Source organism: Nipponia nippon, unplaced genomic scaffold (assembly GCF_047370975.1).
Source record: "Nipponia nippon isolate SJK-2023a ecotype South Korea unplaced genomic scaffold, ASM4737097v1 scaffold_1, whole genome shotgun sequence".
In the NCBI taxonomy this organism is placed as follows: Eukaryota; Metazoa; Chordata; class Aves; order Pelecaniformes; family Threskiornithidae; genus Nipponia; species Nipponia nippon.
Genome location: NW_028262290.1, coordinates 57,106,001 through 57,123,014, shown reverse-complemented (window position 1 = coordinate 57,123,014; position 17,014 = coordinate 57,106,001). Strand labels below are relative to the sequence as shown.

At 39.4% G+C, this 17,014-nt stretch overlaps 1 protein-coding gene across 4 annotated transcripts in view; it reads left to right on the top strand.

Annotated features, from left to right (window-relative positions):
• PIEZO2 (piezo type mechanosensitive ion channel component 2) overlaps positions 1–17,014 on the top strand; it is a 483,849-nt gene that overhangs the window by 336,032 nt on the left and 130,803 nt on the right. For all 4 annotated transcript variants that reach the window (XM_087756833.1, XM_087756825.1, XM_087756843.1 and 1 more), the window contains one exon: positions 3,943–4,105. In XM_087756833.1, the coding sequence (XP_087612959.1) occupies positions 3,943–4,105 (163 nt within the window). The remainder of the gene's footprint in view (positions 1–3,942; positions 4,106–17,014) is intronic.

Sequence of the window (17,014 nt, the reverse complement as noted above, 5' to 3'; positions counted from 1 at the left end):
CAGGGTCACACAGTCCTAGAAGAATTCTGTATAAACACAGAAAATGAAGATGATCTCTTTCTAAAGTAGTTTAAATTTCAAGTATACAGCTGAAAACAACAGGGGAACACAGACTGACTGATGAAGAAACTGCTGTATTAGGGGTCTGTTGATATGATAAAACAGTTTCACAAATTGATGCAAAAGTCATAAAATCCCTTTTGTCCCACAAAATTTATTTTTGTCACAGAGGAACTCTTTCAACCCTAACTGCAGTAGTCCCTTGTCTTAAAAACTGTGTGCAACGTGATTTATTTGGTTAAGGGAAGGTAGAAAAACATTTCAAACCCCTAACTTTTTTTTTTTGGGGGGGGGGACGGGGGGACGGGAGGGTGTCCTGTTTTCTTCTGCATCCTGTAAGAAAGACCAAAAAAAGGGGGAAGATCATTCTAAAGCTGCCGTTTACTGTAATTACATTTCAAAACATGTTTCTAGGTGAGTTATAAGCTTCAGTCAGGGGTATCTATTACAATTAAAGGTGCCCTGTAGGTAAATTATTTAGTTTAGGTGAATAAGTGATGCTGTACTAGTTGTAGATCAAGGGCTATGACCAATTCATTGTACAGTATGATTCTTGCAGGTATTAAAAAAAAGCTGTTTCTCTAGGAGATCTCCTGAATAGGTTTCCTGTGCTTCTGTTTTAACTTCGTCGTTAGAGAGCCTCTTTTGGAGCAAGGAGCACAATGCATAGACTGTTATCAAATGCAAAATATGACCATGTGTGAACGCGCAAATAAAGTGAGAAATGTGTGTGGAATGATTGCAGTATTTACCATTCTTTTTTGTACTGCCAGAGATAACAAGTGGGAATAACTGATTTTTGTTTTAGCTGTTGCTGTGAAAAACTGGGGAGCAAATTGCTTGAGGTCGAATGAAGCAGTTTATTATTCCACTTTACAGAAGAATATACATTTCTGTATTTTCAAGTGATCTTTTGTTTCCTTTTTAATTATCACACTGAGGTCAATTTGTTTTCCTTTTCATGGAGAGACGGGGACAGCATACATTTGTGACCGGTTTTGGTGAATAAGCTATTCATGTGCAGAACTTTTCCCTGCTCTGTGGTTAAGTATCACTGATCAGGCTCTCTATTGCTAGCCTGAACTGTACATGACATCTTTCACAACAACATGCTAAATGGTTTATTTTGAAAGATCAGAAGCACTTGGTTTGTGTTAGTGGAAAGAAACGTGAGCTGCAACAGAGGCAGTGCCTCCCGCAGGGGTCTCCCCTTGTTCTGGGGAATGGGGTATGCGAAGGAAGACCCAGCGTGGCTCCACGGGAGTACAATGTGAGGAAGGAGAACCTGGTGCGACTAAGAAGCGCTGGTAGTTGAAGGCTACCACCTTTTAATTTGTTTGTGTGTGAGTGATTGAATCGTATGGACTTGTGCTTTAAGTTCAGAAGTGATGTAAAACTAATTTTAGATGGGACTCCATACCGGTGTACAGAAAAAAGCTCACTTGCAGGAGTATTACATAGAAGTAATCTGATCCATTTTTCAATATGAGACTAGCAAATTTATGCTGGTCTTACACTAACTAATATGGGACTCAGGTTTTTTTTCAACTCTTTCTAAAAAAAATGTGTGAGTGATACTTTCAGAATCAAGAATTCAGATTTTGTTGCCACTTATTTAGTAAAACTGCTTTAATAGGCAGGTTTCAGCATAACAATTGGGATGAGTGAAACAAATTCATTATTGTTATTGTGAATCCTGGGTGCACTGTTGTTGGGAATTAGGTTCATTAAACATGTACTTTTTAGTGCTTTCTGCCAAAGAAGAAAGTGCAGACCCAGTGCCTTGACTAGCTAATCTTCAGTGATAGTAAGAGCTACAGTACTGCAAAATGAACTGACACATGTCAAACCTGTATTTTCTGTAACGTTAAACAGATCAGCTATGCTGTCATATGCCCGTCGACTCTACAGCATGCTTTGCTTGAAGCAGCAGCACAAGACACATGCAAGCAATCCAGCAAGGACTTTGCCATCTAACTCTTTTACAAGCTTTTCAATGACTTATTTCTGCTTCAGTACAACACGAAGACATTAGCAAAACATTTTCAAGCTACTTAGCTGCCATACAGCGTGTGACCGTTCAGGGTTAATCTGTAACAGCAAAAAGCATCAGAGGAGGAAGTTTTCTGGTTACGTGATTGCAATTTCTTTCTTTTCCTTTTACAAGAAGCTGCAATTTCATATCTCAAGTTGTTTTCCTTAGGCAGCACCTTGTCAGTTTATTCTGTGTCTATGTCTGAGCATGGGAAGAAGAACTAGAGCTTGAATTTTCCCTCTCCTGTTTTGAACCAATTCAGTAGTACTTCTGGGTCCAGTTCATAATTGTGCTACAGGACAGTATCACACAGACCTGCGCATTGCTCACTGCTTCTCGTGATACACTCATTTGTACCTGTTGAAACAAATATTAAAGCTATCTTTCCAGTCACTTACCTTATTCTCACTTTGGACATATGTTATTTTGCACGATATACAGCAGTGGAAAAGCTGGATCAGCAGCAGTGATGGAAATGTGGGATTTGATCTTGGACATATGAGCAGGCCAACAAGATTCCTGATGATTGTATCATAATCACATTAGAGACTTTTTAGATACTCTAGTGCAGCAGTTGCAGGTAACTCCTTCACAAATAGCTTTTTTAGGCTTCAAAGCTGCTAGTCTTATGATAAAGAAAGGCCAGAGGTGATCTCTTCTTTTGCGTCTATAAAACAACCTATCAAGGTTTTCTACCAGTTCAGGCTATGAAGAGCTAGTCTACCACACTCACCTATGTCCAAGGAGCTATACAGGTGCCTCACCTGCCCTCAGAACTGATTATGGGCATATAGCCCTATAAAAATTAAATTAAAATTAAAATTGGAGCTGCATATTCAGAATGTGTTACCTTCAAGATTGGCAGGTATATGCTGTACACTTTCAAATAATTAAGATTATATCCTCTCATTAATAGTTAAAAGTTCAGTAAGTCCATGCAGCAGCTTAATAAACTGTTCATTGTGCCACTAAATCTGGATCCAAGCTCTCCATTTTAACAGTGAACCGAATTCAGACACCACATCCAAACCCATAAAGTCATATTTCCCAGCCTAAACAATTAAATCTGCACAATGGAGCCGTGCAGGTTTTTTTCTACATAAAATTCATCCCGCCTTACAAATCTTTCAGAAGCAAAGAAAGGTTTTCTTGGACGGGACCTAACATTTAATTAGTATTTAAATATTTGTGCTTGAATATTGGTACTTAAATACCCAAAAAGGTATTTTAAGAGGTCTGGTTGAATAAAACGTATTAACAGTTAACATAATAAAACATACTAAAATATTACAGACTTTCTGGTTATTCCTCTGTGTGCCAGGAATGATTAGAGCACACTTAGGGGTGACATGAATGCTATCTTGTCTTTGCTTGACCTCGTTGGTGGAGCTGCATGCTGTTGTCTTTGCAAAGGATGCCAGTAAAAGGCCTGTGATTTATACACATGGATTTTCTAGGAACTCAGCTGAAAGCTTTCTTGTTGAATTTGAAGGTCATTCCTGTGTTGCTCTCCACCAAATGGATTCAGAATTGGGTTAAGCAAAATTTTAAGCATCACTAAAATATGAGTATGTGACCTCCCAGTGAATAATCACTTATTCTGTACTACTGGGGAGCAAAAATATCTGTCTGTCTAGAGTTCCTTGATAATTTTCATATTCATATATACTTCATATATGTTCATATATCTTCTACATATATATATTCAATATTTCATATTAGTTCATATTCAGTAATACACTGGGTTTTGGGGGTTTTTTCTTTGGCTTGAGTTAACTTTCTGTTCCAGTTGAAAATGTCATTAGGCATTAACAAATGTTTCTTTGGTTTTTTTTCATCCCATACAGTGTGAAAGGAGCAGATGCTGGCAACGTGATCAGACTATTTGTACCAGACATTGGGATGTTCATTGCTAGTCTGACAATATGGCTCATCTGCCGCAACATGTTTCTGAAGCCAGTAACCGAGGATGCAGCACAGTGCAACATGCAATTTGAAAATGAGGAAATGGTATCAAATACACATTTCTATCTGTATGGCTTTTAGCTAATAGTGAGCTTTGGCATTCCTGTCTGAGATGTATTCTGAAATGGTTTCATGAGCATGGGGTATGTTAAGAAGTGAACTTACTTTCAGGAAACTAACCAATGGTTTTTAAAGTGGAAAAGCTACAGCTGTTACTATCTTGAGAAAACAAAGCAGAATACGAAAAGTAGTAGATATGCTACTGAATCTTTCAAATTGTTTTGAGTTAAGAAATCATCATGACAGTCGATCACAAGTTACTTCTTCACCAGAACTGCTGGTTAAGTGACAGGGTTGTTTTGCTACATATGTTGCTCAGTTTCTTAGATAGCACCCATATTTCCAAACTTGTTATCCAAGAATAACAGCAGCATCTGAGTGATTATCAGAAATGATTCTTAGGAGAAGGGAAGAGAGACTGTGTATTAAGTTCATGGAAGGAGTTATCTAAAACTGTGATCTTACTGAGTGAGCTTGAGGATAATTTTGGGGAATGGCTTAGCTGGAAGTTTTGATGTGTTTGCTCTGTATTTTACTAGTGGGAAGAAGAATGGCAGAGCTACCGAATGCAGAAAAATCCATAGAAAGAGGGGAACAATTTTATGATATAAAAAGCTGCAGTGGGAATTCAGGCCAGGGCACAGAGAAATTCCTACTACTAATCTTAACATGTTTCTTATCAGACTGTCTAGCGTGCCTTGGGTCTCATTTTCTGTCTTGCTTTACGTATGGGTGGAATGTTTTTTTCTTTACTCTCAAAACTCCGTTTTTAGGGGAGACAGTTGCAACTTGCTCATTTCTAATAGAAATTGCACTTTGAAGTGGGTAAAGTATTTAGGGGGATCAGCTGCCCATTTTGGTGCCGCTAGAGAGAGGAAAAAGAGCCGCTCTGCATGTTGCCGTGTTGTCTGGACTGTGGTATTGCCAGAAGCTGGTCGAGTTTCTAGCACATGAGAGATCAGTATCAGGACTGTGCTTTACTCTCAGTTGCTTGTAATTCTTATGGGCTCTCCTGACAGCTGAGGATTGCCTGAAGATTGCAGCTTTTAACTACACATTGGAGGATACGTAGGCCTCAGTCTGATGAGCATAGGCAAGGTTTTGCTGTGTCTCCTGGAAGCCTGTTTTATCAGCTTTAAATCTGCTTTATCGTTGGAGCTGTGCAAAATGGATTTAGCGGCAGGCTAGAATCTGGGGCTATACCCATAAGGGGACATGTTTGAAGTATTAAGAAGTGTGGCTAATTGGCATGTTTTGTGTTCAGCCCGTCTCTCTTAAAAGACTTGCATTTTACCAAAGTGGGCTCTAACAGACTTCTTTGAAGCACAGGCTGTAGCTTTAAATTGGCTTGGTCCTAGACTGGCTACCTCAAGGCAATCCACCAATGCAACTAAATGGGCCAGAATATTCCACAAAGGAAAAGTGTGGGGGAGAAGAAAGAGAAAATTTTGACTGCAAAGAAATATTGATACTGGACAAATGGAAATCTGCGTAAATATATTTTACTTCTTCACATCAAAACCCAGCAAATATTATTTATGTTCTGTAAATGGTGTGTGTTATAGATTATCTAGTGAACTCAGCAGCTGTGTTTAGATTTAGTGACACCCAAAACTCACAGATAGTTTTTTAAAAAAGGGATAATAGCTACTGTCATGTGAGGTGAACCCCAATGCTTTAAGGAATTGTGATCTTCACAGCTGAAATGATGAATTTGCATCAGAATAATCTGCTTGTTTTTTAAAGATGAAGTGAAATGGAGAGTGGAAAATTAAATACCTATTAAACATATTTTTCCGACTTCAACTCTCTCTTTGTAGGTGTCTGCACATAACATCCTGGAATCATTTCTGCTAGTTAGGAGGAGGCTGCAGAAGCAGCTGAATCTGCTAGGAATATGTATTTGGCAGGACTGACTCTAAGGAACATAATGCATATGCAGAGCATGCAGCTGAGTGTCTGAATTTGGGAGAATATTGGCATGATCTAAAATGAGTCCAAACTGTGGGTTTCACATGATAGTTTCCATTTCTTCCTTGGTAGAGTCCACTGGAAAAGGGAAAACTAAGTAAGGATCAGTTCTTTGAATTCTGTGTCAGCTGACTGATGCCTGTGGCTGTGTGTTGGTGCGGCTCTCTACTGATGCTGTAACTCCTTTGAATTAGAAAATGCAAAATGAGTTGCAGCAATAACTGTCCTACAAGCAAATGCTTCAGGAGAAGTGTTGAGCTTGGTACTGTGCCTCCAAGGGAAATAGTCCTGGGTTTGTTAGACCAGCCCCGTAGGCCGTTCCAGAGTTGAAGAGCTTTTGCTGAGAGTGTCTGCCACCAGTCATCAGAGATTCGTGGTACAAGATTTTGTTAAGAATGCATCAGCTGATGCGAACAGGCTCAACAGAGCCATAAGAGAGGTGACTTCACATTGCTAGATGCCTAGCCACAGGTGGCTCTATAAATCAAGAAATCAGCACTGTGACTTCCAGGCAAAAGCAGAGAGTTTGTCTTCCACCTTTACCGTTTTGCATGAAATTACTTACATTGGGTGATTCTCAGACCTCTTTGCCTTGAGGGAGAGTGAAATACTGTGGAAACAGGCTTAATTAAAAAAGAAAGGTTAATCTATCTACTTCTTCCAAAATTTATGTATAAGAAAACCTGTTAAATAATTGTTTTAATACTTCTACAAGTGACCTTTTCAAAGCTCTGTGTGAATCCATCACATTTCAGTTGTTATATGGGCATGCTGAGGAAATGCCTGGAGTGGAGTAGCAGTTTGTGATACTCAATTTTGTGCTGTACTTTGTTATGGCAGTAGCCTCCAGAAACCAACTGTAGAGTACAATGGATCAGATTGCCCATGGATTGAGTTGCAATTCAAAATAAGAAAAAGTATCAGAATCCAAATTAAGGACAACAAGGATTCATTGAAAAATGAATGTCCTTGTTCATAACACTGCATCCAACTTTAAGGCAAACAGTTCTCGGTCAGAAAAGTGTATTCTACAGAACAGAACTGGGGGAGGAGGCTATAAGGCAGTGAGAGACTCTCAATTATTTGTAAGTAACGCTATCCCAGGAATAAGCAAAGAGTGTGGTTTTAATTAACAGTGAGTCATGAAGTAGGAAGGTCTGCCAGATACTAGACTGCAGTCCAACTCATTACCACCCCTAAATGGTTGCACACTTGGAGCAAACGTGTCTGCAGGCCTTTTTTATTAGGGCTCAGAAAATTTAAAGCAGGTGAATTCAGCTGGAGACAGGCCCGGATTGCAAATGCTGAAAAGCACAATGCCAGTCACAAGGTGTAAAAGGTGGAAGAAAATAAGAATGAACAGTTAACTCCCAGCTGCAGCTGAAAGTACAGCATTTTTGATTTGGTGCAGATGGTGGTTTATATGCCAAAATGCAGATACAGTATATACAGTCTGATAGATATTAGAAAGGAAGTAGCTTTTTCTGGAGACTGTGGATGAATTGCCTAATATTGTAAGTGATGGTTAGGGGGGAGGAAAATCCTTCTGAGACTGCACAACCTAAACTTTAGAAGAGGTGTTGATCTTAACTGAAATACACAGTTGTAGTCTTCAGTGCAACTTCCTCCCACGGCACACGTTGCCTTGCCCATTCAAGCTTATTTCTCATCCACGTTCTTCTAGAAAGCAAATGGGATCACTGGGTCTGTACTTTGTCCCATAATCTGAGGCAAGCTTGATCCCAGAGCCTCTACCCCTCCTCTTTTCTGCGGAAGGCAGAGATTTGTTTGGGATCTTAAAAAGTAAAAAAAAAAAAGAAAGAAAAAGAGGAAATTGTTTTAAAATAAACTAACATTTGGGAAGAATGTGAGAAGAGTTTGGCTTGGAGTCAAGATATCGGACTGGAGTCAGGAGGACCAGCATGGTTCTCACTTTGGCCACAAACTTGGTTTGTGTCCTTGAGCCTATTACTTCATCTGTCTCTCAGCTTCTGTGTCCTTTGGCAAATAGGAACAGGCATAACGCTCCGTTTCCTAGCTTTGTCTTTCTAAACAGTGACAGGGCTGTTTGTCCTACGCCTACATTGGGCACATAGTACCTTGAGAGCTCTCTTTTGGTCCAGATGTCCAAGGGTGACTGCAAAGCATACAGGACAGAGTAGATAGGCTCTGAGAGCTACATGTGTCTTGTGCCTTGTCCAAAGACTTTTTAGTCTAGAAATTGCCCATTTAGACAAGTATCCTCATCCTAAAAGTAGCTGGTACCTGCTGGATAAGGACGATAAGCAAGTAAGGGAATACCCTTTTTCCTCATCTCTGATATTACAATTTATCCTGATCTCTCCTAGTGAGAGACTGGCTTTAATCCTAAAACATGTGGTTTTAAATCCCTTCCAAAAAATGTTGTTGTTAATTATAGCTACTCTGAATAATCTTGTTAAACATATAATTATCCAGACCCTTTTAAAACCTCATTAATTTCTTGGCTTTGGTGGCGTCATGAAGCAAGGACTTCCACAATTTAATAAGTGCTCTCTGATTTTATTTTAAATTTAACACCCTTTAATTTTATGGAAGGTCCCTTGTATTACATGTTATAAAACCGAGTGAGATGGTATGAGGGAAATTTATTATCTTGCATAATTGTCCTTTTAAAGGTAAGCAATCCCTCTTCTTTTTTCCATTTCTTTTGTTTCCATTACTTTTTTCTGAACCAGCTATAGTTCTGCAATATTCTCTTGAGCTACAGGGAATATCAATGCCTCAACATTTCAGGCAAAGGTCTTACTGTTGATTTGAATGACGGTATTATGACATTTGTTCTTAGATTCAGAGATTGTTGGCTTGGGCAATTCTACTAGTATATCACCTGCCTGGATGTCCTGTAAAATATGGATAATTAGTTCAGCTTAGACTACAGCTCTGAGAAAGGTGATGTCCCATTCCTTGTAGTTGCTAATACCTTGCCAATTTTCTTGCCTTCAGATGCAGAGGTCTCCTTTGAGCTGTTTACAGTGCTGCCCATGACCCTGTCTAGATGGCCACCCCATTTTTCTTAAAGCCTTGAATGGGTATATTTCTCCTGAAATTATTCATTGTTTTGTGTTTATCTTCATTTAATTTTCTTTTACCAGTATCAAACATTCACCTGGCTTCATTAGCTCTCACTGATGTAGGACCCTGCTCCTTCAATGTTTGCTTCTCTTCAGAGATAGCAAATGATGGCTATTGTGGAAAATATTGTGGAAAATACTACAAGTGATAAAGAGGGAAAAAGAACTTCTTAGAGAGGGTTGGAACAACTTGGCTTCGTTTAGCTTCTTGATGACACCTCTTTTTTTCCTCTTTTTTCCTTTCATTGGCATCTCTACTTAGTACGGCATTTGCTTAAGTTTTCTAATCGGTTATAAATATTTCTTGGTTTTGACCTCTAGAGAACTGGTCCAAACCCCGTTGGTCTTAGTGTGCTTTGAACGTGGTGTAAGTAGGATTTAATACCTTATTTCTGTGGTTTAAAGAGAGTAGGTGAGGCTCCCTTATCGCTTTCCTTGCAATGCTTGTAGTGGTGAAGCTTGCCAGACCTTACCCAGCTGCCTCTCTCAGTAACAATTCTAATGCATCTCATCCTAACAAGGGTCAAAAGTTTACAGGTTACATTAGCTTCTAGGTTTGATGCACATGTCTTTGGATAAGTCTTAACAGAAATATGTAATTATACTGCAACAGTGCCTCAGCTACATAATGTTACATTGTGCAATACATTATGTATTACCAAGTGCTGTTAACCTGTTCAGCGTGAAACTTTAGCATGCACCTGTCCTGTTTTGGTTAGAAACATGGCAGTTGTATGGTGAAATTCTTATGGCAGCTCTTCACTGGGCTTACTGGTTTGCTCATCTAACAGTCCTCAATTCCAGATTTTGAGATACAGAGGTGATAACCAGGAGATCAAAATATTGGAATATTATTGCCTTCAGACAGCCTAAGTGATGAATAACACAGTACAAGAAGGAATCTCTTGGGTCATGGAATTCAGTCTGCTGCTGCTGCAGGCAGCTGTATCACGCAATTACCTCTGGAAGGTAGGAAGCACCATCTTGAAAACAGAGCAATTTTTCTTTATCCCATTTCTTCTCACAGGACCTTGTTCTGTAATTTGGCTTTTCTGGTGGTTAGAAAACCTCTAATTTAGATTCTACATTCACAACTGCATTATAACCCTTTTAAGTTCTTCTGCTCTTCTGATTGAATATACTGTTTCCTTCCCTAGCATTTATTTCTCTGATATTTTGGGAGAAAAAAACCATATTTATTCAAAATCTGTTCTGCAAGACAAAAGAAGTCAAGTAATTTTGGATCCTCTTGTTGATTAGATTTCCCATTCTCCTGTTCAGCCCAGTAATCTGTGGCTCTTCAGGGTGATACTGGAGAATACCCAAGCCACTTCTGTATGAGCTGAGGCAACACAGCAGATAACCACAGCACTCCAGTTGGGCTATTTATTGTGCTTCTTAGCAAGATGGATAATGGTACAATATGTATATTTCTTGGTCCAGGAATTACTCCATATGGGTGCTGTGCTGGTTCACATACCTGCACTAGCTCATTTAGAGTTTGTACTGAATTGTGCCTTGTAGTCATAGCCCAAGTCTTCCTATTTCCTTTTCGCTAAAAAAACGTGTTTAATCATCTCTGGCCAAACCACTGAACTCTGCCTGTGAGTTCCCCTCTCTTTTGCACTTGGCTTATATGCCTGACAGCTTTTTGAAGTCAAGATGTGAAACTGTATTTCCATATTAGCCAAGTGAGTCTTTTGCTGAAATCACTTGGTGTTTGCTCAGGTGCTGTAGGTACATTGGGAAGTAAAATAATCTTTGGCCCTCTCAGTACAATATCTATTGTACACAGGATTTAATGAGTTGCCTTCCTGTTATCCTGATTCAGAACTGTGCTTCTCTTTATTCGTTTTTTATTTTTCATTTCCTCTCAATCACTAAATGCCTCTGTCTCTATGTGCTTCCAGTAAATAGCTGATCCTTTTTTGTAACGACTGACTCTTTCCCACAGGAGATTTTACCGTGGAAGTGTATGTCATTCATTACTATCAAACACTGTAAACACACTGAATGTTATTTCTGAATTTAGCTAATACTGTGTAGGCATTTAACCCAAGCTTTAGCACACTTTAGATCTACCAGTGATAAAATTTTTCATTAAGATCTATAGGACTTAAAGTTAATTTAGGATTTTTCTTTTCAGTGGTTCAGTTGTGTAGTATAAATTTTAGAATACTGTTTAAATTCCAAAATGCCTCTATCTCTTTAATTTCACACCTACCAAAATGTTCATTGCAATTGTCTCCCACTGGACGAGTTCAGCTCATTTAGCAGGGTCTTCCCCTAAGCCACCCAGTGCCTGCGAGTGTAGAGTGCTGAGCTCTCAGAGTGGTTTTATTTTTTTAATGCTGGCTTCCAGTCTGCAGCCCTCCCTCCATGCGCACCCCTGTGTGTGTGTAGAGTGGCGTTCCCCTTTGGCTTTCTGCAGACCCGCCTGAGCTCCCTTTGAGCACCACATGTATCTGACGCAAGGTGACCTTAAAGAAGATACTTTTGCTAGGCAGCCCCATTTCTGTAGAGCTCAAGTAGAATGACATGTGGGAATTGTTGGTGTCGAAGTTTTTGTATCTATTCTATGTCAGAAGAAGCAGTGAAATCCACTCCTCACATGCTGACACTTTCAGAAGAACTGTGGAGTTCTTCAATTTCTTGCAAAATTGGAAATTCAATAAATGATTACCTTAACGTGGTTTAGTATTGACTGCAGGTTAAAACTAGTGTCATTTATATCCCATTAAGGTCTTGCAGTTCCTTTGATGGTAAAACAAGTAGCGGTTAAATTGCTTTTCCAGCTTTTGTACTCACAGCTGGGTCTGTCTAAAGAATATTGTGTTATTTTGATTAATTTTTCTATATGCATTTTTATGGTATGTGCTGCTTCTAAAGGCAGGTAGGTAATGAATTCTTCCTACTCCTGTAACTGTCTCATTTCTAAAGATAAAGGTTAAAGACTCTTTTTTTGGGGGAAAAAAGGCTTTTTAAGTAAGCTTGATAATAGGTACTCCGTCATCTTATGATACGTTCCATCTAGATTGAATGCACCAGCTTAGGCACTATGGAGGAAATTGAAATAAAACAATGTGATAGTAGAGAGAGAGTCTGTTTCTATAGTTCTGCTGGCACTAATGCAGTTGAATCAAATACCTTGTCTCAGATGATTCCTGAACCCACCTGTTCAATGTAAGCATTAAGGTTTTTAAAATGAAAAGAAAGTCCAGAGATTTGGACATAGTAATGGCTTGAACAGACTTAATAAAGATGTCTAATAAATTGCATCTGTGCTACTCTAGCACAGGTATGGAATAAAAATATGATCTCTAGTTAAAGGTAAATAAACAGTTATAGGAAGTGATTTCTTCATTCTCTGCCAGAAAGAAAATCATGGTTTTACAGTAATAGTGTCAGCAGGAGGCCATGAATGTGTGCCTTAGGGCATGCAAGCTGCAGGGCAGCATGAAGACAATCCAGCCCTCTTCAAGTAAACTGGTGTGGCTATCAAGAGCAAGGGAGTCTGTGCTGAGCTCTGGGATGCTACGGCTAGAGCGATTCCTGCAGGGCTTGATTAAAATTGCCAGAAGGACGTCAGACTATGCGGTCTGCATTGTGGCTTGCTTGCTCTCATCTCCTGATGAAGTGGGAATACCCGTCTTTTCTACAAGCCAAACCAACCAGCTTCAAGCTAACCTGGATCTTGAAAGCACTTCTCTGGTATCACCAGCAACAAACAGCAGGGTCTGCCGCAGTGTACAGCTCTGCCCTTGTGCCAAACCTGTGTACCTGTAGCTGTTTGGGTAAGGCTGCTGCAGGGAGGTCCCAGGAAGGAGCAGGCTCTGGGAAGCGGCTGGGTGCTGAGGTGAGCCCTGCAGCCCCACTGGCAATTCAGATTCAAGAACAACGTGTTTCAGTCAGTGAACTCGCGCAGTGTTCCGCAGGAGGTTGTTTCAGACTCTCCTTCACAGAGGTACTTTGCAGAGCATAACCACATGACAAGCAGAGTGCCTTGGGAGCATGGCAGTGCTGCTATGCAATCTAATTGCAGGTTGCATCTCTGTCACCTGCAATACAGACACTTGGAAAACACATAGTGTCATCTTGACATTAAGTTTGATAATGAGGCTCATGACTGCATCTCTGTAACTTTTTAATTGCCCACATAGTACAAGATAAATTGATAAATTGAGCTGACACAGCAGGATCCATTTAACCTTTGTTAAAAATTCTAGAAGCAACATGTTAAAAACAGTTGGTGAACTTCACATAACTGTATGTTTTTCTCAGGCTTATTTTTGATTTTCTCACTCCTCTCTGTTTGTTTCCTGGTTCTGGCTGGAAGGAAATGTCAAAATACTGCAAAAGAGGCTATTTGTACAGCATTTAGGAGACATCTGGAAGGGAGAAGCACCTGAACTCTCATGAGAACTTATTCCTGTGATCTTAGCTGTGCATGCTTGAGAGGTCCTGATAATTAATGTAAGGCATTCACAGGGATGGGAGTTGTGCCCATTCTGAGACTTATGTATCCTTAGTTGTAACAATTCTGGTTAGTTAAATTTTGTTGCTCTCATTATTTGAATTTTTGAAGAGTTTCATTCATGTCCTCTTTAGAATCAAAAAGCCAATGAATGAGAAAATTTGTGTTTACAGACACAATACCATTAAACGCAGGTACAAAGCAAGGAGTGTTCTGAAGCAAGAATGGATTTTAGGTTGGAGTTAAGGCTTCCTGTTAGTAAATACATCTCTGGGACTAGAGGATATCTTTGTGCAGTAGTGTTTACACTGTACCAGATGAAACATTTAAAAGTTGGATGTTAATAAAGCAGCCCCCAAAGTAGCTAATGGACATTCTGGCCCTGGCCACAATAGTAACTGCCATAGCTGCCACAGAGGCTGTACTGTTTCCTTGCCTGTTCTCTATCTCAATTTGGCAGTTTAAAAAAGTGTTGTACAATAAATACTCCCGGGACTTCCACATGATTGCTGAAAAACCTAAACTGCATTTAGTTTGTTTATAAAAAGTCCTGGGGCCCTGCTCTGCAGAGCAAAGGTCATGGAAACACATGTTTATGGCTTCACAAATGCTCTGTACTCCTTGAATGGAGAAGTTTATTTGATTTAATCAGCATCCACAGGGATCCTGTAATTGCATAATAAGTAATTTATTATGGAAGTAAAAGTATTTTTCTAACTGTAGCCTATGTAGCATGGGTTTGTAGCTTTACACTAATCCACATAGTAAAAAGAGCTTTGCAAAACAGTCTGACTGGAGTAATGGTGTTCTGCGATGAGTGTGTACTTGCATGGCTATTTAATCATCAGAAAGTGTTAAAACAACAGGCACATTATCACCATGTTGGATGTAAAAACTGTTCACTGTTTGCCTGCCTTCAGCAATTTGAAGTGCTCAATGTGAGAAACTGGAAAGCCGTCCCAGATAATCCAGTTGGTGGGCGGTAAAAATGAGAGTGGGGGAATCCAAAGTTTGGCTTTTTGACATACACTGGAACATGGCCTTCTTCAGGAAGGACTGCTTCAGGAAAGGAATATGGTCTTTCAGCTACTTGACTTCACCTTGGATACTAAATTACAAATAGATATGTTTGTGTACAAAAAAATATCAAACCTATAGTTGCTTAGCTGTCATACTCTTCACTGAAATAATCATCAACGGGGTCATGAATGACACCACTGGGAGGTAGACAGAATAAGGCTAAGGACTAAGGTATCATCCTTAAAAGACTTGCAGATAAGGAAGAAAGAGATGCGGAAGCTAACCCGCCTCTTCCGGGGAGCATGGTGGTGCAAAGCCCAGGTCTCTGAAACCAGGCAATCCTTGCACAGCCATATCATCACTGGTAATTCAGGCTGTGCTGAGAAGTTGCAAAACAGTATGCATCTGTTCTGGAAAAGCTTCCGGAACTGCAGATTATTGTTGTTGTTGATGATCAGGTTTTCCCATTTGGTAGCTCGTTTCAAACTGAGGAGAGTGGTTGAAGAACCCAACTCTAAAACTGTAGTTTTAGAAGGAAAACTTGGGAAATCAGTTTGGTATTTGCTGAGGTTCAGAAAGCTGAAGTTTTTTTTTTTTTCCAACAAAAACGTTGAAAAAGTTTTCATAAGTTTTCTTTCCAACAGCCAATGACCTCAGTAACACCAGAAGCAGGTTGTTCTGCATTTCCTGTGAGTGTTTGTGAGGTCCTAACTTTTTTGTAGAACTTGGAATTCATATTTTCATATCTAAATAAAAGTGGAAATACAAGGAAAATTAACTTCTTTGGTAACTCATCAGCGTGCAAGCTTTTATCTATGTTTAAAGTGTGTAAGCTTCAGTCCATGGAAATTTTGGACCATCATCTCCTCCTCAGCTGTATCCTGGTCCAGTGAAATATCCTGTTTCCTAGTGCTTCTCCCTGCGCATGCTGTGTCATATGTGTCAGTATTAGATTATTAATACTGAACTCTTAAGACAAAATGTGGCCTAAAGGTCCTTTAGATCAATGAAGCAAGAATGGTTAGCCCGGTCAAGTTAAAAAATTAGGGACATAGTTATGATAGAAAAATCCAAAGATCTATTTTGAGGAGATCAAGGTTTGAAATTGGGCATTTGGCACTTGAGGTGAGGGAGGCAGGTAGGGGGAAGAGACAGAAAAGGATATCAAGTCCCACCTTTCATTGGGCTCTTTTTATGTGGTTTTCTTACTTCTGTGTCCTCTTTTTTTATTTTGTTGTTTGAAGGTATTGTGTATTTACTCCAATTTATACTTTAAAATATTTTCATTTTGTTCATTTTCCTTCAAGAACATTTTCTGCTTCTGCATGGATAACATTTTATTATTTTCTTTTTTGACTCTTCAGACTTTTATTTCCTGTTCTTGCATATGTATAATTAAGTGCTATCTCAGCAATTTAGACAACTCCCATTCAGCTGTAATAAATTTATGAATCCTGTCTTCGTGTTCAACGTAGATTCATGGTATTTATAGAGATATGAGTCCTGATGGTCTCCCATGGAATAACTTATTTATTTTGAAATTATTCCTATACATTTTTTGTAAGTAATTCCACATTTTAATGCACATTGTCTTCAGCAAATTGAAAGCACTAGCTGAAGAAACAAGGGTCTCCTTCACACAGACCCACGTATAGTAGGCGTGCCATTTCATAACTTTTAAACGTCCAGCAGTCTCACTCATTCTCTTTTGTTTGGGATATGAACACTATTGAAGGTTTCACTGTTCACTGGTCGTATTAAGCTCAAGGCACAGAGCACGAGAGCCAGTCCAGGAGGAGTAGGATTGGGCCCAAAAGGACCGGATGAGTTCATCTAGTAATTACAGCACAAGCAGAAGTGATCATAACTTTTGCTCTTCATATGGCTTTGTCCCTGAAACAGCTGTGGCAGAAGTTAGAGCATAATGTATCATTCAGCCTACTGTCAGCATTGTTTCTGAATATTTAAGTAGCTCCTGTTTAGGTAGAAGCTCAGATATGAGCAGCACTGATGAACAGACAGAATGCCTCTTTGTGCTGCATGGCCCAAAATGTGATGACTGTATGTCTGGGCTGCCATCTCCGCTCCATTGTTTTGCATCAGAATCTGATAAGGCATATGTTGACAGTTCTGTAAGTGAATGGTGACAATAGCAAAGCAGTTGAGATGCTAGTATACTCCATTTATAATGGGTGTAGCTAGTGAAATAGCCAGATATGTCCAAGAGAAAGGTTGATTTCCCAGATCAGCCCTACTGTATTTAATACATATTTCATTGTCTGTAATATATATACTCTTGAGAATAAGCAGGCTTTT